General features: G+C 40.1%; 1 protein-coding gene across 4 annotated transcripts in view; it reads left to right on the forward strand.

Annotated features, from left to right (window-relative positions):
• Window positions 1-25,581, forward strand: part of DNAJC13 (DnaJ heat shock protein family (Hsp40) member C13) — a 138,378-nt gene that overhangs the window by 15,105 nt on the left and 97,692 nt on the right. For all 4 annotated transcript variants that reach the window (XR_012692784.1, XM_075212444.1, XM_075212445.1 and 1 more), the window contains exon 2: window positions 20,734-20,814. Coding sequence is in view for 3 of the 4 variants with exons in the window: in XM_075212444.1 (XP_075068545.1) it covers window positions 20,734-20,814 (81 nt within the window). In the remaining variant the exon portion in view is untranslated. The remainder of the gene's footprint in view (window positions 1-20,733; window positions 20,815-25,581) is intronic.

Genomic DNA, 25,581 nt, shown 5'->3' on the forward strand with positions numbered 1-25,581 from the left:
GGACGATGGTGGAGTAGGCAGCGCCTGTACAATGTACAAACCTTAGTAAAAAGCATTGTACAGGCGCTGCCTACTTGCATTGCCCCCTTAACACCAACAATAATGCTGTCGGCAGTCAAACTGATTGTCATTCTATGCGTCCCGGGATATTAATCAGTCTAAATTGTTAAAGTTCACTTTTTCAAGTAGTCGTCCATATGAGAAAGTCGGCAATGACACCATTGTCCTCATCATGTCGGGGTAAGTGGTGTTGGAGGTTTGTAAGTCGTTAAAATGACTACCACCGACTATATCGACATAGTAGTGCTGATCATACCTTTGTGTATGACATTATTACCGAACAGCAACAATGATTTCCTATTGGGTTTTTTTTGTAACTATTTGCATAGCGGTTTCTCCATGTCTGTATTTTCCATACCTCTATTTAAAATACTATGAATCTTAATGATGTGGTGGATAACACAGTCTATCATGCCGTAAAGGTTTATAACAATTATTTTTTATATTCTGTCCATTTGAGTGGCTACTTCACATTTGGTTTGGATGAAACTAGTGTGTCACATCTTCTGTCTAATTGAATTTAACATCTTAGTTGTCATGTAATAATTATCTCTTGTTATTATGCAATATGAAAAATTACATTTTAACAGACCGGCCTCTTCATAGTGCATTGATACCATGTGTGTAACTCTCATAACATGTATGACTAGAGAAGCTCCATAATATATTCGTGCTTACGTCTGAAACGTATGTAACTTGGCTCCACTTAAAGCCACATATTTTATCAAGGTGCACTTTCCACCACAAGGCAACTGTACAAGTAACTATTATCCGTGAGAGCATGAAAATAAAATATGTAGATGTTCTTTTTCAATGGTCTTAGATGCATGTATAAGCTGGGAAATCTGAATCTTAACAGCTACGTAAACACAATACGCTTTTTTATGTGGTAAAGGCAACACAGTGACAAATTTCCAAATCTGTGACCATATTTGAATTCTGTCATGTTATTGTCATTAATTTAATAGTACCACAATGTATGACTGGTATATTGTGTTGCGTCACCACCACAGAGTTATTGCAAGATGCGTCTTCCTATGTGATCTTCATACGTTATGACTTGTGCCACACTAACTGCAAGACAGAGGATAGCAGCAGCTACGCAAATTGCATCCTACTGAAAGCCATTGAGAACTGCTACTCGTACTGCTTGCCTCCTCATTTAGACCTATACATCTGGTAATAAACAATCCTTAGTAAAACAATTAAATGACCCATAATATATAAGTGGTAAAACACAATCACTTGTGTAGACACATTTAAATTGCCAAGCCAAACACAATTTGTCACCTGATCACATAACAAAGCGCTTTTGAGGTAATGTTGCACTTCATGATGATAACGCTTGTACAGTGCATTTAAAGATTTGCATACATATGATATCCTTTGGTGAAAGCTTACAGTATGAATAAAACCCGCCCAAGCATACCAGTGTGTTTTATATAAATGTGTATTCAAATATACTATTCACAGGAGAACCATAGCAGATATATGTAAAGTGCATACAGCGGAAAGTTCAATATCTCTCTTTTATCAATTGCACACAGATCATGCTATATCTACATTTATACCATGCAAATAACCATATAAACTTCTGTACACATAACACATCACAGGAACAGGATCTTTAAAACATGAACAATCCACCCTGTATCCGCCACCCTCATCCAGGGTTCTGATTAACTGTTCCGTTTCCGTTGCATTCTCTCTCTCCAATGGGACCAGGCAGGGTTGCCCTTTGTCCCCCTGGTGTTTGCTCTGGTCATTGAGCCACTTGTTTGGATGATTAGACAGTCTGGCGATGTGCATTGAGTGGAGGTGGGGCCCCGGGAGTTCAAGGTGTCCCTGTTTGCTGACATTGTTCTGCTGTCCCTCACACACCCTCAGACCTCTCTACTAGCTTATGGAGACATATGGGGCCCTATCCGGCTACAAAATCAACGTGTCTAAATCCGAAGCCATGCTTCTACATCCCCTCCAAGATGAAGGCTGCTTTCAAATCAACATACATATGGAAGGGATATATCATTTCGTGGCTGGGGAGGATTACCGCTATTAAGATGAATGTGCTTCCTAAACTCTTATAGTTTTTCCAGACCCTCCCTGTTAAAGTCCCCGATTCAGTATTTAAGGAGTTGCAATCTGAAATTTATCTGGAGGGGTAAAACCCCCAGAATCTCCCTGGCGGTTCTGAAGGAACCCAGAATTTGTTGTGGGCAGCTATTTCTGGATGTCAAGCTTTATTATTATGTATCTCATCTGAGTCAGCTGGCAACCACTTACATTCCCTACAACACCATAGCTTGGGTGAACCTGGAAACACATTTCGTTGAGATGCATTCCCTGGCCTCATTTGGTTCCCCGTGCTGACCAACCCCCTTTGGCTATCTCCCTCTCCTCTCTTAAATTCAGCTTCTATCAGGGATTTCTGCAGGCCAGATTCCAATTGTACTCCTCTATTTTCCCTTTGGTACCATTATGGAATAATACGAATTTTCCAGCTGGCCACTCATCTCGCCACTTTACAAAGTGGTTCCGAGCAGGGTGGTCTAAGACCTAACTTCTGGCACTACTGGGGCCTCCCTCTTCGGGTATACAACAGATATATACACGATTCTGGACCTTCGTTTTTGAATTTTTTCCAATTCCGACACTTTCTCACATCCCCCCCCCTGGCTGATACCCTATGTGCCCTTACCTTTTTTGAACGGCTATGCTTACACTCCCCACTCTCCAAGGGTATGATTTCTTCTGTCTACAACTGGCTGAACTATATCGCCTTTGACTCCCAGGGCCGTCATGACTGGGAGAGGGACCTGGGTTCCTGGCCCCCCACACGAGTCTTGTTGGGAGCAGGTCAGGGAAGGGATTGCCACTAGCTCTATCTCCACACAAATTGACACTGCCTACAAAGTGTATTACAGGTGGTACTACACCCCTGATAGGCTCTCCAAAATGCTCCCTACTTCTACTCCGAGCCGCTAGAGGAACTGTGGCCAGAGGGCCAAGTTTAGTGGACCTGCCGACGCATCATCCCTTTCTAAGACATGTTTCGGTCAGTCCTTTACTCCGTCTCCGAACGGCCGCTAACCAAGGACCCCAGGTCCTTCCTCCTCTGCTGCTGTATGCTTGAAGAGAGCGCTCTAATAAATATCCCACATTCTCGCGGCAGCCAAATCGTTGGTAGCTAATCACTCGAAAACCCCTAACCCACTACTATATTGGCCCTTAAAAACTATGTATGGCATATTGCAGGCATGGAATCAGGGCCGGTGCTAGGGTCCACGGCGCCCTAGGCATTTTTAAAAAAACGGCGCCCCCCCCCCCCCCGCAAAAATCGCCTCCCTCCTCCCTCCTCTCTCCTCCCTCCTCTCCTTACCTTGTCTCACCACCGCCGCCTCTCTGCTCCGTCTCCTCCCCTCCACTCACTGACACTAGTAAGTGGAGGGGAGGAGACGGAGCAGAGAGGCGGCGGTGGTGACAAAATAGCCTCTTCCCCCCCTCCCCATGCATCTGAAAGCTGTGCGGCGGCCGTGACAGGTATGGTCAGCGGTCGCAGTTTTAAAGTTATTTACTATTCTATGGCGCCCTCCAGAGCCCGGCGCCCTAGGCAAGTGCCTAACCTTGCCTAATGGGAGCGCCGGGCCTGCATGGAATCCATCACTTACTACCTCCATGACAAACAGCACAAGTTTGAATGAATTACTCTCTGCTCCTAACACGAATTGGGCTTTGAGCCGTCTCTGTCTCTGGATGTCTTTCCTCTTGACGCCAAGGAACGTAATGTGTTGTATTAATTTTTAATCCTGTTATTGTACATCTACCCTGCTTCATTTTAACTTTGTACTTTTCTGTTTCAATCTGTACCTATCCAACCACCCTTTTTCCTCCTCTCCCCCCACCGTCTTTTATATAAGACAAAACTTAAAAAGGAATAACCTGATTGTTTGTATGCCAATGCTCATTGTTTTTGGCTTCATATGTTCCCTTTTCTAAATAAAGCGTTCAAAAAAACAAACAAAAACGTTACGAATCATACACAGACAGGGAACCTTAGTTCACTCTACACAGACAAGGAGACACAGACTTAGTTCACTAGCTGTATTTTGGAAGCTCTACTGGCTAAATCTATTATTTTATAATTTAGTGGAGTGTTCCTCACTCTGAACCATACCTTACATTTAAGCAGAATATTTCTATTCACATAGACATTTGAAAAATATAATTACAGTTCTCTGTTATGTGCTCTGGAATGCCTTCTGAACGGTCGCGGAGCACTCCATAGATATGTGCAGGAAAATCCACCATGTTAGATACTGTAGTACCCGAAAATGCATGCAGCCAAACATTGTGTTGTGGCCACACATTGCTTTTAATTGAATTCCCCCTTACATGTAAATTTGTTTATTAATCATTTACTTACATGATACCTCCACATGATGCTTTACAGAGAATAGTTAATCATTGCCATCAGTCCCTGTCTCATTTGGAGCTTTGCAGTCTAAATTCTCTACCACACAAACACTCACTACCTGGTCCATTTTGTCAGCAGCCTATTAAGCAACTATGATGTTTTTGGAGGAAATCAGAGTACATTGTGGAATCCCATGTAAACACAGGCAGGACATACAAATTGTATACACATAGTGCTCTGGTAAAAATTGAACCCATGCAATGCTAACCACTGTCCCCTGGAATTGACTTTCAGATAACAAGTTTATGCTGTCTTTGTTTTCTGAGCTGGGTGTGTGGTTTATTTTTTGTTTTATCTTTTTTTTCAAAATATGATTTGTTTTCTTTTTTTAAATTCTTACATTTTTGATCATAACGCTGATCCTAAGCTTCAAACCTGTTGTGACAGTGAGAGAACTGCATCAAGTGATCCTCTTCCAGCATGAACATAAATGTTACACAACTGTTTTGTCTGGTTGCTGTAATTGCGCTTCTTTTCAGTGTACTTAAAACAGGAACTGGTCATAACTTTATCACTGTTGTACATTATTGTCCAAAACCTGATTTTTGCAGCTATTGACTGAAAAAGAAAAAAAAACCTTTAAATGAACAAGACATCTACTTGGGTAAATTGTTTTCTGTAGGTTATTTCCACTTACTGGAACATATAAGTGTTTACAGGAATGTAATATTGACCTTAATTTTCTAATATGGAGGTTAGAAGTTGCCTGACTTGTGTATTCTTAAAAAGAAATCGCTCACTAACGACCTATTCTATGCTTTTATTCCATTACTCGCAGTTTCTTATTGCTCCTTTCTAATACCATATCCTGTGTTCTGGATTTGAAAGTTGAAAAAAAAAAAACAGACAATTCAATTTTTTTCTGTTTTTATAATATGGTTTAATGTTTTAGTGTGTAAAACTAAATTGTATGGAATATGTGGGACACATAAATAAACAATGGTGACAATGGGGATATAAGAATAATTCCATGTTGGTAGAAATGGCTGCAATCTTGAAGCCTCCGTACAATCATCTGTACTCTCAAATGAAAATATAAGCATTTTAATCTTTTACACATCTGCTTAAATCTTTCGCTTGGTACTGTATTGAATGTTTAACCAAATGTAAACTAGTGAACAGCCCTACTGGAAAAAAAAAAGCTCCAGCCAGTTCTTCAGTGCAAGTCTGTTGGTTCGTAGTTCCCATCCATACCCTCTGTTCTGGGGCCTTATGCCTCATTTTCCTTCTTTTTTAAAAGAAAGACCCCCCCCCCCCCGCCCCCTCTGAAAAAAAATAAAAAATAAAACATCTGATTATTAAATAATCAGATTAAGTTTTCTTTCATTGTGTGTGTTTCATTGTTTTTTTGGGATTGCTTATACTGTAAGGGATAGTGATTTATGTCTACATGATTTTGTCTATGCTATCTTCTTGAATTTGTACCCATGTGGACAGATCTCTGTAGAGATTCAGTTTAACACGTCTCTAGAATATCCGCTTATTTTCATAGAGGTACAAGGAACAATGAGTGGAGATTCTCGCCATAATTGTCGATAGTGTGCACAGCCGGACATCACGGTGATGTCTGCGCACCATATCGTCGTCAGTTAAAAAACACAGAAGGAGATTCCAGTGGTAGGGGAATGTGTTTGAGGAACACCTATTTCCCCCCCTTCCTGCTGAGTGAGCACGTGGAAGATCCCTTTTGGCGCCAAAGTTCAAAAGGAGGACAGATGCAGCAGTCATTTGGAGAGAAGTGCATTGCTGACACATATCTTCCCCGCTAAGTATCACTTTGTTTTTTTTCTGTGTATGCATGTGTATTATAAGACATGATGTGTTGAGAGAACTGTGTTTAAGGAAAACTATAAAGCTCTCCAAACCTGTCTTATTTAATCAGAAATACTATGATATGTTAAATAACCTAGTCTGTATTTTCTGATAAAGGTTGTGGAAGTGTTTGGACGTGCCAAACATATTGTCTGTTCCAAATGTAAGGCTAAATGGGCCCAGGTGTTCTGTGCTAATTGCAGTCATTACTGAAAAACCTGCTGCAGCCTTTCAGCTTGGCTAATTATACCTTATACTCTCTATATAGAGGAAGAGGAACAGAAATACTATCTTTTGACTGGTTCATAGATGAATATGTACCTGTATTTTGTGGTGTGGTAGCAAAATGTGAGAAAGATAAAGCAACAGGATTTCACCTAAGTAGAAAGGGGAAATCGCTGTTAGCAGAGACACAGAAGGAGATTCCAGTGGTAGGGGAATGTGTTGAGAAGCACCTCTTCCCCTCACCCGCTGAGTGAGCACGTGGAAGATCCCTTTTTGGCCAGAGTTCAAAAGGAGGACAGATGCAGCAGTCATTTGGATAGAAGTGCATTGCTGACACATATCTTCCCCGCTAAGTATCACTTGGTTTCTTCTGTGTGTATGTGTGCATATGTATACATGTGTATTAACTAAGACTATGATGTGTAGAGAGAACTGTTGTTTAAAGAAAACTAGAAAGTTCTCCAAACCTGTCTTATGTAGTCAGAAATACTATGATATGTTAAATAACTTAATCTGTATTTTCTGATAATTTCTGGAGAAGTGTTTGTGTATATGAGACGTGATTCAGTTTTCTTTTTCTTATGATGGCAGATAAAAGTAAAACAGCACGTACTAAACATATTGTCTGTTCCAAATGTAATGTTAAATTAACAGGTGAACGGCTGGATCAGGGGGGGGGGCTCTGTGCTGCTTGCACTGTGGCTCCTGTGAAACTGCAGCATAAAGACAGCTCCATTCGGACGGTAGAACCCCCCGAATGGGCGGCTACCCTGTCACAAGGGGTTGATACCCTTGTTAAACTGTTATCGAAACCTGTAGAAATCCCATCTACATCAGTGGCTTCTCAGGGTATAACAGGAGGAATGACAGAGGAGTCATTTTCCCCAGGGGTCGGATTAAATCCCTCCCGGGCCCTCCTAGGGGGATCCCAGATAGGAGAGGTGGGTTGATCAGCAGTGGCTAAAGGCCTGGACCGACTTAACCAACTTCTGGAGAATCCCAGACATAAACGTAGTATTAAAAGACGTAGACCAGCTAAGGCGCTGTGGTCAGTGTCTGACTCTGAGAGTTCCTCAGAGGAGGAAGGGGAATGGGTGGACGATTCAGACTTGTCCATAATAGAGTCAGAAGGAAACTCTAGACACCAGGGTATGGACGATCTGGTTAAAGCAGTTCGTCAGACCCTGGGATTTGTTGAAGTGGAGGAGACGCAGTCCTTGGACCGCTCTCTCTTTAAAAAAGCGTCTAAACAGGTGATCAGGTTCCCTCCCTCAGCTGAGTTGAGAGATGGCCTCTTGGAAATATCCAGATAAAAGGTTCACTATGCCAAAGAAGTTTGGCTTGCTATGTCCTCTCCAAGAGGAGGATATGACCCGTTGGGAACAAGTGGCGAAGGTGGATGCGCCTGTGGCAAGATTGGTTTGCCAGACCACACTACCTGTACCTGGGTCAGCGGCCTTACAGGACGCGACCAACCGTAAATTAGAATCCCTGCTGAAGTCGGTCTTCTTGGCCGCCGGTACAAGCCTCAGACCAGCATTATCTGCTACCTGGGTAGCTAAGGCTATGGAAGTCTGGGCAGGGCAGTTAGAGTCCGCTCTGCAGGATTCAGATCTTCAACCTCTGGCCATGCAGCTGAAGGAAGCAGCAGGCTACGTATATGAAGCGGCCCACAATTCGGCCTCCATGTCATCGTCTATTTCGGCTACAGCTATAGTAGCTAGAAGTGCGTTATGGTTAAGGACTTGGAATGCGGATTCAGAGTCAAAAAAGGCGTTTGAATCCATCCCGTATACGGGTGGGATGCTATTTGGTCCAGAGTTGGACTCCTGGATTTTACAGGCTTCAGGGGGTAAGAAGACGTCCTTCCCTGTAGATGCTCCAAAACCTAGGGCTAAGCCTAGGTTTAGCTCTTTCAGATAGCCTTTTTACGGGGGCGGGTCTGGCAGAGGCCAGACTACCAGTTCAGGGGCCGTTGGAACCAGGAGACAGTCCCGTAGAGGAAGGTCATCCTTTGCCCCTGCAGCAGGAAAGGCCCCTTCTGCTAAGCTGCCGGATAGACCAGCAGCATGACTACCACCCGCCTCTGGTCACAGAGGGTGGGGTGGGAAGACGACTGCTTGGGTTTGCCCAGCAGTAGACAGAGTCCTCGGCGGACTAGTAGGTCCAGGATATCATGATAGAATCATGGGGCCAGTTCGTCTCAAGTTTTAATTAACTGTATTCCTCACTGTCCTTAGTCAAGACAGAGAGAGCTCATGGCTGCCGATTGGCTTAGTTTAAACAAAGCTATACAGGTTTGGAGGTACCAGAGAAGGAAAGGGTTTTAATCAAACCCAATTGTGGTGCAGAAGCCAGAAGGGTCGTTCAGTCCTGGGCTGAACCTCTGGAGTGTTATATGGTCACAGGGAATCCCTTGTCTAAGAATGAGTTTCTTGGGACTAGTAAGGGACTTAGCACGCAGCAGAATGTTTCCTCCACAGGACAGGTTAAGGTCCCTGATGGAGTGGATAGGCAGGGTCCTGTCAGGCAAGTAGCTGTCAGTACCCAGGTCTTTGGAGCTGCTAAGAAAGATGGTGACATCTTTCGTGACCCTACCCTACACATGGATCCACCCCAGATGTCTTTGGTGGGACATTCGTAGGAAGCAGGCAGGGACCTTCTTTTGTTGGAAGTACCAGCGGAGGAAGTAAGTCCTCAGCGGGTGGTTGTTGGAGGACAACCGAACAAAAGGCAGGGAAGTCCCAGAGTTCTGCACAAGATCAAGAGATCCAGTGGATGTCCTAACAATGCCAGTCTTTCTGGTAACTCCAGTAGGGCTACGGAGCCATCTACTGACCCTGGGACCGTTCTTGCATCTAAATCTGAACCGGCTGAATTTGATGGCAGAGCCTTCGAATCCTGTCTGTGGAAAGCGAGAGGGTTCTCGGGGGGGGTGTGGTAGGCACCCTCCTAAGTGCCAGGAAGCCAGTTTCGGCCAGGATCTGCCACCGCATCTGGCATGTATTTATAAAATGGTGTAAGAAGAGGGCTTACAATTCTAGATCCTTTGGTCTGGCTAGATTTCTGCCTTCTTACAGTGTGGTTTAGAGGCGGAGCTTAAACTAGGAACCTTAAAGGTTCAGGTATCAGCTTTGTCAGTGTACTTCCACAATAAAAATGAGGACAGAGCAGTTTTAAGGACTATTCCGTCCTTTCTCCCTAAGGTGGTCTCAGGTTCCATATTAATTAGGAAATAGTTGTTCCAGTGTTCAGAGAGGAGCCTCAGTCTCCTGGAACGTGAACAAATGTTGGACGTAGTGAGGGCATTACGTATATGTGTTGAGATCTGCAAAGATACGTAAGACAGATTATCTATTTGTATTATTTGACTTTTCTAAGCGGGGATGGCCAGCATCTAAGCAAACTATTGCCAGATGGCTTACCCTGACTATCAGGGAGGCTTATGTCCGTATTAATCTCTCTGTGCCGAAGCGTATTGTTGCCCATTCTACCCGTTTGGGGCGTCTTGGGCGGCACGGAATGGAGCCACGGTGGACCAGCTGTGCAGGGCAGCCACCTGGTCCTCGGTCCATACCTTTACGAAATTCTACCAATTTAATGTATTACGTCTGGGGACGCCTCCTTTGGACGTAGTGTTCTACGTGCAAGGAGATCAGAGCGGTCCCACCCTTCAGAGGGATTGCTTTAGGAAGTCCCCATGGTTAAGCAGTGTCCCCCAGATGGACTCAGAGAAAGAGATTTATCGTAAGTATAAATCCTGTTATTTGCAATGTCTACATCATTTCTTTGCCTGTCATTGCAACTTTTCAAATTGATGTTTATCTAGCTAAAATCAATTGTCACGCCATAGGAAATGGATGCCACTAGCCTCATATTATTTCCTATCACTTTTAGTTTTAAACACAAAGGAATACATTATTAAAAAACACAAAAAAAGATTAATCTGGGCAAAAACTTAAATTAAGTTACGTAATGCATCTTATTAGCCTCATATACACTGTATATTGACCAAAGGGACATCTGATTGGTTGCCTTGGACTTCAGTGTTGTTGGTGCCAACCTAGTTTCTGATAGTTATGTGTAGTGCTCATCACTGACGTTTTTTCTGCCAATACTTCTGTATTATGGCTTTGTTTCTAAATTGACGGTATACATTTTAGGAACTAAGACAATGTTTGTAGGTTTTGTGTATTTAGTGTTGAACAGGGGTGTGCGTACCCATGCCATTTTGTAGTAATAATGTTTTCTATCATTCGCTAAATTATAGGTTTAATTTTTTACAATGTATACTTATTAAGATAATTTCATTTTTTTAACAGTCAACCTTAAAGTAATTCAAGGAAAATTGTTCATTTCAAAGTTAACCCTTTTCCTGAAATGAACTTGATCTGGGTTTTGAGTGTAAGAAGTTAGGAACTCTGCTATAGAATACGCTAATAGTCAAATTTTCTAAGAAACATGTAAAATAATTGGAAAAGTTATAATATGTACACATGCTTTACTTCACCCCAGTCTTGTTGCAAGAAATAAACTTGGACATCTCTCCTTTGCCTTAAATGCCAGCAGCTGAAGGCTCTTTTTAAATCTTATCTAGTTCTCTCAATCTTTGACCATTTTGTAACATATTCAGGATTATTAACTAATTTAGTTTTGCGTTGGGCCAAGCAGTTTTGCAGAGCTTCCAGCAATATAATTTTTGATTTCTGCTTCTCTTTTGCCATTCCACATTTCCAGTTCATTCTACTGTGTGGTGTGGTTAGGGTAGAACCAAGTAAACTTGCGGCAAAATTCCCAAGTCTAAACGTGCCAAATTTAGCATCCAAATGTGGAAAGATGTAAATATTTTGAGGAAAGTTTTGAAACTTTCACATATTTAGCTGACAGCTAGAAAGATTTTGTAAATATGCAGAGTGTAGTCCAGTGATATCACAGCAGTGCCTTCATCTTATTGACCTTTATCATATATCCCATCCAGACACTGTTCTAAAGATGCCTGAGGTATGAGCTGCATCTCTCTGTAAATGGAGTGGGAACGTAATAATTTATTAACACAGCTTTAGTAGAATGTAACATTATCACTGACCTATGTACAGTACTTTCATGGTTTATATCCAATATTTAGATTTTTGGGATTTAGCAGCCCTTTAAAAGTCTTCTTTTTTTTTTTTTTTTTTTTAATGCTCAAATTAGGAAGTTGTCCTTTGTTGAAACAACATCTATTCTGATTTGTGTTCTGGTTTAATAGATTTTGTTTATCATTTTGTATATTGACTGTATATTAATTTTGGTATAATGTGCTTGCTACCTGTCACTAACCTTAGTTGATTACTTTTAAAGTATTGGTGTGAGTGATTATGGACCATTAGCTGTTACTGATTTGAATTGTGTTTTATTGTTTGTTTTTTTAAATTAATTAAAAACGCATTCAAGAATTAAAATATGATCATATTCTTTAAATGCATATTAAGATAAATGTTATAGACATTTCTGCATTTAAAATTGTTTATATTTCCTTATATTTTAACATGCAGAAGGTTTTGTTACAGGTTTGAAATGTACCAAAATTGGCAGCTTTCCATCTATATTTTGCAATAGGTTCATTTAAGACAACCAAACCATCATATGATCTTCTTGCTTATTTTTAGCATTTTAAGTAGGAATGCCAAAAAGCCAATGTTCATAGCAGGAGAGATGAAAGGAATTGTTATGATTTTGATGTTACAAATTTGTATATGCTTTAGTTAAGCAAACAAGACTTTCTGCTTGAATGTAGAGTAAAACAAAAACATTATCCATCCTTTTTTTTCTTTTTTTTTTTCTTCTTTTACGTGTTCTTTATACGTGTTTTTCAAAAAAAAAAATAATCAACAGCAATTGGCAATAATAGTTTGCATAGAACATGCATAACAAGGCAGCAATATAATAAAGTTTTCAGTGTGTGTATAAGAGCATAAACAATAATTGGGGAAAAGACAGACAGATAAGGGAGTGGATGGAGGAAGAGGGGAAGATAGGTGCTCAAAAAATAAAATAAAAAGATAGAGCTCTAGGAAGTGGTTAATAGGGCCATAGGTGAATGGTACCATTTAAGAAGGGCAATGGAGATTGAGCACTACAATGTCCTCTCATAAGCTACGCTATCAGCGTGGAGGAAGCAATCTTGTACGAAATTCGTCAGTTTCTTTAAATTCCAGCCAACTGAACCAAGTAGCAATAAACTCAGAGGTCTGGTCAGAGGCCGAGAGGGATAATTCTTTTAAAGACATATAAAAATCAATGCAGGTAAACCACTCAGACACTGTGGGAGAAGAGAGTGACTTCCATCAGTCTGGAATCAAAGACATGGCTGCGTTATTAAGGTGTTTAAGGAGCGACTTTTTATATGAGGAAATAGGGATACTAGATAGGGACAAGAGCCAGAAACCAGGGCCAGTCGGTACCTCTGTCCTTGTGATCTTTTCAGAAAGGTAAATAACTTGTTCCAATAAGGGGAGATTTTAGGACATGACCACCATATGTGGAGCTGGGAACCAACATAAGAATTACATCTCCAACAAAGAGGATATATTCTTGGCAAAAATGTATTTAACAATTCGGGCATCTGTACCATCTCGTTAAAATTTTGTATTCGGTTTCAACAATGTTTGTAACTTGTGAGGATGCGTGATTAGCCATGAAAAATGTCGGCCACTGGATTGTACCAGTGAGATCCAAAAGGTCTCTCTCCCAGGACTCCATGAAACGGGGTTTGTGGGTAAATTTATCTTTGAGTATTTTGTAAATACTAGATATAGTATGTTTTGGGTGTGTTTTTGAGAGTGCAGAGAGTTTCAAAGGGTGTGAGTGGCCTGTTCACCCTAGATAAGGTACTCTGTTTGTAAAGAAGGGAGCAGAGTTGTATGTATCTCCAATGTTCGCTTGCTGGAATTGAGACCTCCGTTTGGAGTTCGCAGTTCTCTCGGAGGTTACAATCCTTGATTAGATTGGCCAGTCTTTCAACACCTTTTGATGCCCGAGCAGCAAACTGTTTAAGCTGGAGCCCAGGTGGGAAGTCCACGTTGCCCAAAAATTAGGTCACAGGTGAGATAATTGGGGAGATGCTTTGACTCGCCCTAATCCTTTTCCAGTAATCTAGAGTGGGGCCAATAGTGGGGTGGGTGAGTGTAGGTAAGTGTGGGAGCCATGGCAATAGGTTCAACGGGGTCGACAGCCCATGGCTCTTTATAGAAATCCACTGTTTGTGCTTCCCCAATATCGTCCATTTCAGAACTCTACTAAGCATAGATGCTTAATAGTAACACCAGAAAAGTGGTAATTGTAGGCCTCCTTGGTGCCTACGTCTATAGAGTATCTCATGCTTGAACCCCGGCTGTCTGCCCCCCCATACAAAGTCCCTGATCATACGTTGTGGTTACTCTGATTGGAACCGTTTGGAGAAAATACTATATCTTAAGGAGGATAGTCATTTTGATGGCATTTACTCTTCCTAACCAGGAGAGATGTAGTTTAGAGCAGGGTTGCAGATCCCTGCACATTTTCGTTAAGAGAGGATAATAGTTTAAATCATAAAGCTTGTAAGTGTTGCCTGAAACTGTAATTCCCAGGTATGCCATTTAAAGGGAAAGGAGGCTCTCAAGGAATTCACTGTATGTTCTGGAAGGGAGATGTTGAGGGCAACTGATTTTGAGCAGTTGATTTTGAAGTTAGATATGTGTCCGAACTTCTCGAATTCGGACATCAAATTTGGAAGGGAAGCCGTAGGGTTGGTGACAACTGCCAGTAAATCATCTGCGCATAATGCCAATTTGACCTTCCTATCTCTGACCTTGAAACCCCCTATGTCCGTATTCTGTCGGATCGCCCTAGCCAGTGCCTCCATGCAGAGAATAAATACTAAATGTGAGAGGGGGCAGCCTTGACGTATACCGTTTGAGATCGAAAGCGGGTCAGAAAGTGTCCCATTAATACTAATTTTTGCACTGGGAGATTTATATAAAGAAATAATTTAAGCAAACAGACAGGACCCATACCCAAGTGCTCTAGTACCCCTCTCATGAATCACCAGTTTATTCTATCAAAGGCCTCCTCAGCACAAACATTATCCATACTTTTAAATGTTAGTATTGTCTTCTCTTGTACTAGGCTAATGGCATTTTCAGAACATTTTATTTTTTTTAAAATTTGGGCAATTAGTAAGATCTACGCAATTGAAATGTGTTGCAATTAGACTGTGATTGTGATCCATGGACACAAAAATTATATTTCAAGTTGGAAAAATTGTGTAAATAGCATGATTCATAGGAAATTGTTGGCAAGATAGTTGGTTCTGCACTGTATTTTTGAATGGGATGACCTGTCGAGCAATCCTCATTTAGAAGTCATATTTTCATACAAACCAGTTTTGTAGATCATCACTTATGATATCTGGCAAATCCAATAGTTTACCTTCTCGGTTTCTAATGGTTGCCTGTCTGTCTGTCTTGGGAGCAGAGAGCAAAAAATCCATAGTATCACCTTGATTGCAAAGGCGATTTCTAACCTTTAGCACAAGCAGACAAGGATTGCTGGCCTTTGTGAGTATGTGTTAATGAATAATGTTTTCTTTCAGTGACTATAACAATCATACCATCATGGAAAAGCAGTCAGCAGTTTTTCTGTTGACTAGTACTTTCTCATGCATAACAATACAATTCTTGCAATATTTGACACTACTGAATCTTTCGCCAGACTTGGGATTTCTAGAAAGCAAAACTGGTTGAAGAACTATGTACTTGTTGCTTTGTACAGAGCTGTAGATAATGCCATTGCTATATAAATAATTATGTATAGCAACTTATTACAGTACCCAATACCTATTTTTGTTTATAAAATGATGAAAGTCTAAGGTGCTATATTATATACAGGAATACATCTGTTTTGAGAGATAACAGGCACTTGCCAATAGAGTTCAGTATACCCTAATAAAAGCAGGATTCAGGAAAAGAGGAAAAGTCATTGCTATAGCATACTCTCCTCTGGATCTTCAAATCTGTATAAATAGGAGTAGATAAATCAGATATAAAAACAATACATAAACTGTAATACACAGCCATATAAAAACACAGAAGACGTATATATCGTCTCAATAATTCTTCCAATAAAACCAATATTTGAATAAAAGAAGGAACTTAATGTTGTAAACATATGTAAACTGTAAATAAGCATCACAACCCACATGTACCCTCTTCCAGTCTAAGTAAGTAGCTAAATTCACTCTACTGAACTTTTTTTCCCAGAAGATAATGATTTCAATAGTGTACAGACAAATTAAAAGTACCTAAAGCTGGGTACACACTACACTGTTCGTCCAATAATCGGCTCAAACAGCCGACATACGACCGCTCGTTCAAAAGTCGGATCAGTGTTTGCAGTGACACGATGGTCGAAAGTCTGCCCAAATGGACGATTGTCGCCTCATTTGGTTGGTCGTACCGTTTAATATTTTCGTTCCAATCTCGTTTCCGCTATGTATAACTAGTGTGTATAAACTTCCGACCGATCCACAACAGTGAGTACAAAATTACAGTCATTGCTCATGACAACATGGCTGTAAAAAGTCGCTAAAGGGACGTCCGCTCTTCCCTTTATCATCCTAAACAAGGCTAGTGTGTATGCAGTCCATGGACCGAGCGATCGGAACATCGATCGCATGTAAAATCGCTCGGCATAAAACGTTGGTCGAAATTTCTGTAGTGTGTACCCAGCTTTAGCCAGAGGTGCTCAACTCCAATCTTCAGATACCACCAACAGATCATGACTTCAGGGTTTCTTGCACAGATGAGTTAATCTGTTTTGCTAGTTCAGTAATTATTCTGCCTGTTTTTACAGACAGAAATCCTGACCTTTTGGTGATAATGGAGAGTTGGAGTTGAACAACCCTGCACCAAGCAGTCCTGACACAATTTTTTAAAGATAAAAAATACACCAAACTAATGTCTGTGCTCCATAGAACAAGAGAAAAAGAATACCTCTTCTGCTTATAGAAAAAAAATATACTGTCTAGATATTTATTAGACATAAAATGTGTGTACAATTTAATATTTTAAAAAAATGTATTAACAATTACAATAGTTTATATAGCAAACGCAAGTAAAGGTAATAAAATGTTTCTAAAATGCGCAATAAAACCCTCACATTGGAGTCGGGTTGGGTACGTTTATTCGATTAACATAATTCCGACAGTGACTATATCTACATAAAAATTATGATGCTTACATGTCGATAAGAAATATAAACTGACCTTAAAACAGACCGACAACGTAACTGACAGTCTTCACCTAAATTCTGAAGAGTGGAAATCCCATCTTGATGTCACTTAAAATGGCGACTGTTATATTAGCACTTTTAAAGCGGCAATACCGGGATTCTTTATGTATGGTATAGATTTTATAATTCAACACAATTGTTAAGCATCTTTAGTTTGAAGGTTCTTTTAATCAAAAACATCTTATTTTATTTTCATTGTTTGATGTTTGCATTCTTCCATTTTCTTTTGTCAGAATTCAGCTTCCATGTTGCTTGCATAGATGGTAAAATATTGTACTTTTGTGTACTTTTTTAATTCTTGAAGTGGTTATATCCACTATTTAAAATACAGCACCTTAGATGATATTTTGTCTTGCTTACCTGCTCCCAGCCTTCTGCAACAGTAAGTGATTAAGTGCCTATGGAGCAGTATAGTGACAAATTGCCCTCTGTAACGGTTCTGCCCCTCCAATCTAAGAGCGACACTGAAGGATCCCTCCCGCCATGTTATAATCATGGATTTTGCCAGCACTTCATCAAACTCTAGCTTGAACATGAACATTTAATTCTCGCCTTCCCTCTGAAGAGTTTTGAATTGTAAGGACGTAGCCTTGCCAGCAGGCACTGGCATTGAACTACAGTGCCTGAGAGAAGAAAGGAACATCTTGAAGACTTATTTTTGCAGAGTGTATAATATGGAAAAATGGCCCAAAGAAAAACATTTGTAAAAAATGAAAATAGAGCTGTGCAAGTGAGATGAATCTGCTTGCACCTACTCTTTCTAAATATTTTAGGGAGGGGTCATGATGATTGTTTGGGAGTGTGCCTTTAAATAAATATAGTTTTATCTTGTTAACTACTTAATACTTCATGAAATATAAACTATACAGAAGTATAGCCACAACTTCACTCAATGTGTCAATGTTTCTATGGGTTTTAATTAATTACACATTGATACTTTTGCAAATTGTTTCGCTTTGCTAGAACTCAGTCTCTCACGTAGTGGCTCAGGTTGATTAGTAACAAAAAATATTTCCGCTGCATGTGCTGCTGAGTGCATAATTGCTGCAGAATTTAAGACTTGATCTGACTACTTGAATTTATTTTTTTGTGATGTTGCTTTGTATGTAAGTGTGATATGCGTTACTTGTCTTTTAGTCAGCAGGTGCTCTAAAGCCTTACAGATGGATTTTCCATATGACTGACTTCTGTTTTAGAGATTACTGTGTCAAGATTAAGTCTTTCCAAGTGACACTAGTTTAATAATTTCCACAGGGATGATGGTTTCATTTACAAACCTTTTTGGAGCAATTTCAATGCATTTGTTAAAATTGTTTTCTTCAGTTCATGCTTATACAGCAGTAAATTGTGTAGCTCAGACCATATGTGTGATTGTTTAAGAAAAAAAATCCCCTGTTTTAAAGGAAACCTTTTAAATATTCTGGGGGATTCTACTGGGACATTTTAAAGTTTGAAAATAATATCCAAAATACCCCCAAAAATATTTCAGAGGTCTCTGGGATAATGCCATGATGATCTCCATTAACTGGGTAGTGCTCTGCTGTTAAGAAAAGGCAATAAAAGTTAAAATACTGTACAGTGATAGCTGTTAATATTAAGATTACTTTCTCAGACAACCTTCAGAAGATAAGATGGGATTGCTGTTTAAGAAAAACAGTTGTTAATGTTTATTGCTGTGGGACATCATGTTAAGTTTGACTACATGTCTCCTCATGATCAAATGTCCTAATAGTCTTAGTATATTATAATTACAAATTATTCTTCTATAAGAAATATGTAATTGCTGATACCATCACTTTAATATTAATTAGGAAAGAACTTGTTTTCTAAGGAATGATTTGCCCCCTGATGTAAATTATTGCATACATGCCCACTGTTAAGATTTCCCCACCGGGGGAGAAGTCATGGATGGGATATGGGGTAGGAGGAGGGCGTGGTGACATTTTGCGTCACCCTAGCCCCGCCCCCACCATAAAAAGCCGAACCAAAATCCACAGCATTGAATGGAGGGGATGGGGCTTAATGACACGATTAAGCCCCACCCTCTCCATTTGTTGCCGTGAATTTTGCCAAATTTCGGGAGTTTTGCCTACTCTTCCGGGAGTCCGTGAGGACTCCCCGAAATTTGGGAGCCTCCCGGGAATTCTGGGAGAGTAGGCAGGTATGAATTATTGATATTAGAAGTCACCTTTATATGAACTTTATTAAATTTTAAATTCTTTTATGTGCTCAAAGAACTCATGTGGGACATCTAATATCAATATAATTTGCAGTAGGGAGTAAATTATTATCATTGTCTAAATAATATAATACAGTAAAGGCTTGTGCAACTTTCCCTTCATTTGGTACACAAATGAAGGGAAACCAATTCTCAAAGGTCAAGAGATCTATGATTAGATATCCCTCTAATAGTAAAACATCATGCAGTGCTTTGAAATGAATGATCTCTGTGAGAAAGACCTAATTGCAGGGCCGCCATCAGGGGGGTTTGGGGGGTACTGTTGCACCGGACCCGGGCTCACCAGGGAGCCCGGTACAACAGCGCAACACACACTTATCTGGGGGCCCGCTGTCTTGCAGTCCGCTGGTCTCTGCTACTCTGTCTTCAGCCTGGCTGTCACCGTGACAGCCAGAGCACATGATCGCAGGTGGATGGATTCCTCCACCGCTGTGATCGCATCCTGGTGCCTGGCTGTCACGGTGACAGCCAGGCTGAAGACAGAGTAGCGGAGGCCAGCAGACTGCAAGACAGCGGGCCCCCAGGTAAGTATGTGTTGCACTGTGGCTCATGGGGGGGGGGGACGCTCATCAGGGGGATGGGACACGGGGGGGCCCGTACGCCCCATGATTTCTGAAGGCAGCCCTGCCTATTGATATGTGGATCTAGTTGAGTAATGGTGTACATATTTATTTAAATTGTTTTTGTTCTGGCTCAAGTGTGCTTGTTATGGCTGAACTCAAGTTCTCCCATGTTGTGGACAGCTACAATATCTGAAATGTAACATATAACTGGGTATAAACTGTGTATTTGCTTACTACTTTTTTTTTTATGGTGGATGGGGATATATATATATATATATATATATATATATATATATATATATATATATATATATATATATATATATATATATATATAGACAATGTAAAGCTTGTGGTGCTACAGCTTTCCTATGCACCTGTTTAATACCTAAAGACTTAATGAATGGAATCTAATATTACATTAATTCATGTGTTGCATCTGTGTAGCTTCTTATGTATTCACGTTTTAACATCCCATCATGAAGTTGGCCATCTTATGGGCAGCTACAAATATTCATAAGTGTAAACATGTACAAGCAGGAGCATGCTTACTATGTTCATGATAAACATCCTGTGACATCATCAGGCTGACAGCCTTTATCACATTCGCTCAGGATGATCACATGAGATCAGTCACATGAACTTTTGCCCACAACAACATTTACTTTAAATATTACCATAGATATTTATGACAAGTGGGGGGATTCAATCCCCCCTTAACTGCGCAGCGTCAAACCTGTTACCGTTACTACGGTAATTCTAACACTGATTTCTGCTCGCGGCTCAGAGCCATGAGCAAATTACCGGAGTTGAAATTACCGTATTAACGGTAATAATGCGCACCATTACCGTAATTATTTAAGATATTTTTGCTTCAGCCTTTACAGTTTGTATAGCAGCATTTAGCTAATTGAAATGGCATTATTGAAATGATGCATTGTAGTGTTCACCTGTTCTCTGTTCTGCGTGATCTTGGTCAGTTGCTTTGTGGTTATTATTATATTGTAATTACTTTTTCGTCGTCTTCTTATTGTTTTTTTTTTTTTTTTTAGGTCTGCATACAAAATGAATATAATTAGAGAGAACAAGGACCTGGCCTGTTACTATACAACAAAGCATTCCTGGAGGGGAAAGTAAGTTATTTTCCTAATGCTTAACCCTTTCTATATTCAGAGTCTATTTTTCATAGTTAAGCTTTTTAATTTGTAACAGTGTTCTATATATGTATTTGTTTCCATTTCTGTCTGCCAAATATTTCTTAAATGGAATATCTGTCATTTTATTTTTATTTTTTATACATCCCTCTGTGTCCAAGGCTCTTTAGCATTGGCAGCAGTTGGGGTATTTTCATTTTTTTTCTGTTTCTACTTGTTTGCTTGTTCTGTTTTTATTTGTTTACTTTCCAACATTATGGGATATTTAGTAGAAAAGTGCTTGTGCACAACTGAGTAGAGCTGGTAACCACAGATTTCATTTTATAATTGTCATACAGCCAAACTTTGTTTTGCTCTTTACTGTAAATCAAATGTGTTATATTAATGTATTTAAAAATGTAATGACTTCTGAGTTTCAACATAAAACCCCCCACAAATCATTGTTTATACATAAATTTTATTAAGTCCTGTTACTGTATTTTGTGTCTCACATCTCAAGTAGACCTAGTGAGCTTACATTTCTTTTCTATTAAACTTACCATTGCAATGCCTATGACTTAAAGATTATTGCAGTTATCATTAACTAGGGTTTTTACATGTATCACTTAGTTTTTAACTCAACTAGTTGTATAGGATTATCGTAAATAGTTAACCCTTGGTGGACATTTATTTCACAGAATCTATGCATTTTACAATGCAGTTTTTGATTTAGTGGCAATTTCTAGGCTATTGTAATTTTAGTTCTTATAAAGCCCTGGCTGTTTTATGCATCACTTTACAGAAAAAAATGTTTGAAAATACCATTGTTTGTTGTAAATATAGCAGATGAAAGCTATGTACTATCATTTCAGTCTCCATTCCAGTCTATCAAAAAATACTAATTCTTAGTAATTTACATGGTGTGACATGATGCAATGGGCCATTAATTTCATTTGATTGATTATCCTCATTCATATTCTGCTTGAATGTAGCAAAAAATCTGACATTTACACATTAATCTTCAGAGGTTTGCAGTTGATTGACTGTTAAATTATGTAACTGTTCTGTTAGGATTTTAAATATTATTGAATCTTGACACACTTGTTTAAACTACCATTTCTTTTGATATTCACAATACAGTAGAAAAAATAACAATAACCATATATTACTCTCTTTTTTGTCTTGGTATCTATGCTTTCACATGCTTTCCTTTTAATTTTTATTTTTTTAATATATGTAATACTCATAGTTCCAAAGGTGTCTATATCAAAATGTAATATCTATATTGGTCAGTGTTACTGGAGTCATGGTTCAACCATGTTGCTGGTCAAAACATGATATTCCTACTAGTATTATTAATCTGCATTCTTAAAGCCTGGTGCACACGGTTTAATGCTGATCGTGCAAAAAATAATTCAAGCAAATATACGACATGCAAAGACTTTCTGACTCGCCTTCTCTTTGCACTAACTACAATAAGCTGCAGTGAGGTTTGAGAACACATTTTTAACACTCTTAAAAGTGTAGGGTATGTACAAGGTTCTGCCTGTGTTTTTAACAGATGTTTTTTTCATCAACATGTTTTTTTAAAGAGTAAAGTATAAGTAAACTGTGTCTGTCCTGACGTGTTATGTATTTTATCAATATTTAATTGAACATATATGTCTTGAACATAGAGAACTTGCAGTTATTTATAAGGGATAAATCATAACTGCAGTGTAAATGTTATATCAAATGAATCCATTAATAAGTTTAGCTAAAGTGTAAAATGGGAAGACAGAAGGTCTAGTTGATGGCTCTGCACATTCCAGTGTGAGAAGATAACCATGTCACCTGTAGCAGTTTCAAAGGGCTCTTGCTGTGAGATATATCCTGACACAAGGTAGTTTTTGGACTCCTGAATTGACTTTGTGGAGCTGGTCACAGCTGGACATCCTTGCAGCCCAAGGCAGCATTTAGAAAGTCTATACAGGTATATAGAAATATGACCGTCAAAGGAAAAAGTTTTCATAGTTCATATTTTGGGAAATCCAGGTGGCACTCCATACTGAGGAGCAGATATAACACCAGGGTTGTGAATGACAGGTACGGGTGGTATCCGGGAACAGCTATAATCACATATCTTTGGAAAAGGTATGTTACATTGTCAAAATTTCATTCAAACTGTTATTAAGAGCTCTTCAACAGCCATGAAATATGTGCATTGGCTCCTAATGAAGCCAGATATTAAGTGGCATATAATTTGTTTATTGACTCCTTGAGACCTGTCTATCTCTCAGGAGAAATCTGTTCACTTCAACAGCCTATAGAGAGCTTTCAAAGTACCGTATTTTCCGCACTATAAGGCGCACCTAAGAGCCTTAAATTTTCTCAAAAAACGTCCGTGCGCCTAATAATCCGGTGCGCCCTATGTGTGCACTGAGTTCCCAAATCTGTTAAAATGTTGTACGACTTTGGTAAGCGCTCCGCTTGATTGACTGTCGGACCATTTCCGGCTGACACCAGTGAAGAGACATGCCTACGAGGCACAATTCAAACTACAGGCCATCAGTTACGCGGTTTTAAATGGGAATAGAGCAGCTGCGAAAGAATTCAACATAAATGAATCTATGGTTCGGAAGTGGAGGAAGCAAGAAAATGAACTGGGCCAAGTTAAGAAGACGAAACAGAGTTTCCGCGGGAACAAAGCGAGGTGGCCACAGTTAGAAGACCAACTTGAGCAATGGATTATTGAACAAAGAACAGCCAGGAGAAGCGTCTTTACAGTCACCATTCGACTGGAGGCAACAACGATAGCACAAGACATGAAGATCGAACACTTTCAAGGCGGTCCGTCTTGGTGCTTTCGTTTTATCAAAAGGCGTCATCTCTCCATCCGCGCATGGACTACCGTGGCGCAGCAACTGCCAGCGGATTACAAAGAAAAGCTGGCCATCTTCTGCACCTACTGCAGTAGCAAGATTACCGACAAAAAGATCCAGCCCAACCACATCACCAACATGGACGAGGTCCCCCTCACTTTTGACATCCCCGTGAACCATACTGTGGAGAAAAAGGGGACCAGCACGGTATTAATACGCACCACGGGGCATGAGAAGTCGGCTTTCACTGTTGTTCTTGGTTGCCACGGTAATGGACAGCAACTACCACCTATCGTCATTTTTAAGAGGAAGACGCTGCCAAAAGAAAAGTTTCCAGCCGGAGTCATCGTTAAGGCCAATCAAAAGGGCTGGATGGACGAGGAGAAAATGAGAGAGTGGCTGAGAGAGGTGTATGTAAAGAGACCGGATGGTTTTTTCCACACATCATCGTCCCTGTTGATCTGCGACTCCATGCGCGCCCATCTCACCGCTACTGTGAAAAACCAAGTGAAGCAAATGAATTCGGAGCTTGCCATCATTCCGGGAGGTTTAACAAAAGAACTCCAACCTCTGGACATTGGTGTAAACAGGGCGTTCAAAGTGAAGTTGCGAGCGGCGTGGGAGCGATGGATGACAGACGGTGAACACACCTTTACTAAGACTGGGAGGCAGCGCCGGACGAGTTACGCCACCATATGTGAATGGATTGTGGATGCCTGGGCTAAGGTATCTGCCTTAATTGTTGTCCGAGCTTTCGCGAAAGCCGGCATCATTGCTAAACAGCCACCTGACAACGCGACTGACTCCGACAATGATGAGAGGGAACTCTGCATGTTTGATGGCGAAATTGCCCAGCTGTTCAATTCAGACACAGAAGATGAGGAGTTTGATGGATTTGTGGGAGAAGATTGATTAAAAAATAATGTGAGTGTATTGTTAATAAAGTTCAACTCACTCACTGTAATGGCTCCGTTACCTTTTTTTTTTGTAGAGTGTAGAATTTTGTATGTTTTAGCATGCGCCTTATGATACGGTGCGCCTTATAGTGCGGAAAATACGGTATTTCACACACGCAGGTTCATTTGCTTTTCTGCTTTTGACAGCAATCATCAGCAGATGATTGCTCCTAGTATCATGCATGGTTTCTTTACAACACTAAGGTTGGATCTTCTTCCCATAGTTCATCAACCATGTGCAGGAATAGTAAACCATTATACTTAGAAGAGCTGAATATGGCCATGACTAGAACATGAAAAGGCAGCCGGATGCTACAGTTGTGAAAGAAAATAAGGGCAGGGTAGAAATTATGCAAATAATAGTTTTTGTTTTTTTTGTTTAATGTTTCATTTATTCAATTTTGAAAGCTTTTATTAAACTGCTAAAGCATTATGTGGATGGCAGTGTTTCCACTTTAAATTTCAGATTTGCTGGTCAAAATCTCAAACTTCTTTGTCGAAAATTTTACTTAAAACACCATGGTACATGCATAAATTGGTAGATTTTTCATTAAAGGTATGAAAACCAAGCTCCCCTACTTTTACACATTCCTTGCCCTTACTGTGGGTAAGATAAGTGTGCAAGACCTACTTTAATTCACAATAAATGCCCATATGTTAGTGAAGTGAATGTAAAAGCAAGTAACGCAGAATTTTTCATTGCATCAGTATTCTTCACATAATCGTGCTTGTCACGAACACGCTCCCAGCTTTCGTGACTTTGGGATGTTGGCTGTATGGCAATAGGACCCCAATATACTGTCCCACACTGGCACACAAGGCTTCTGGCTACCCAGAGGCTAGCAAGGCCCACACCAGCAAACAAAGGGTTAACTCTTCACAACTCCAGACTGTTACACAGATGTAAAGGCAAGCACACACTAGGCTTGTTAGTCAAATGTATCAACAAA

This window comes from Mixophyes fleayi, chromosome 5 (assembly GCF_038048845.1).
Source record: "Mixophyes fleayi isolate aMixFle1 chromosome 5, aMixFle1.hap1, whole genome shotgun sequence".
Lineage (NCBI taxonomy): Eukaryota > Metazoa > Chordata > Amphibia > Anura > Limnodynastidae > Mixophyes > Mixophyes fleayi.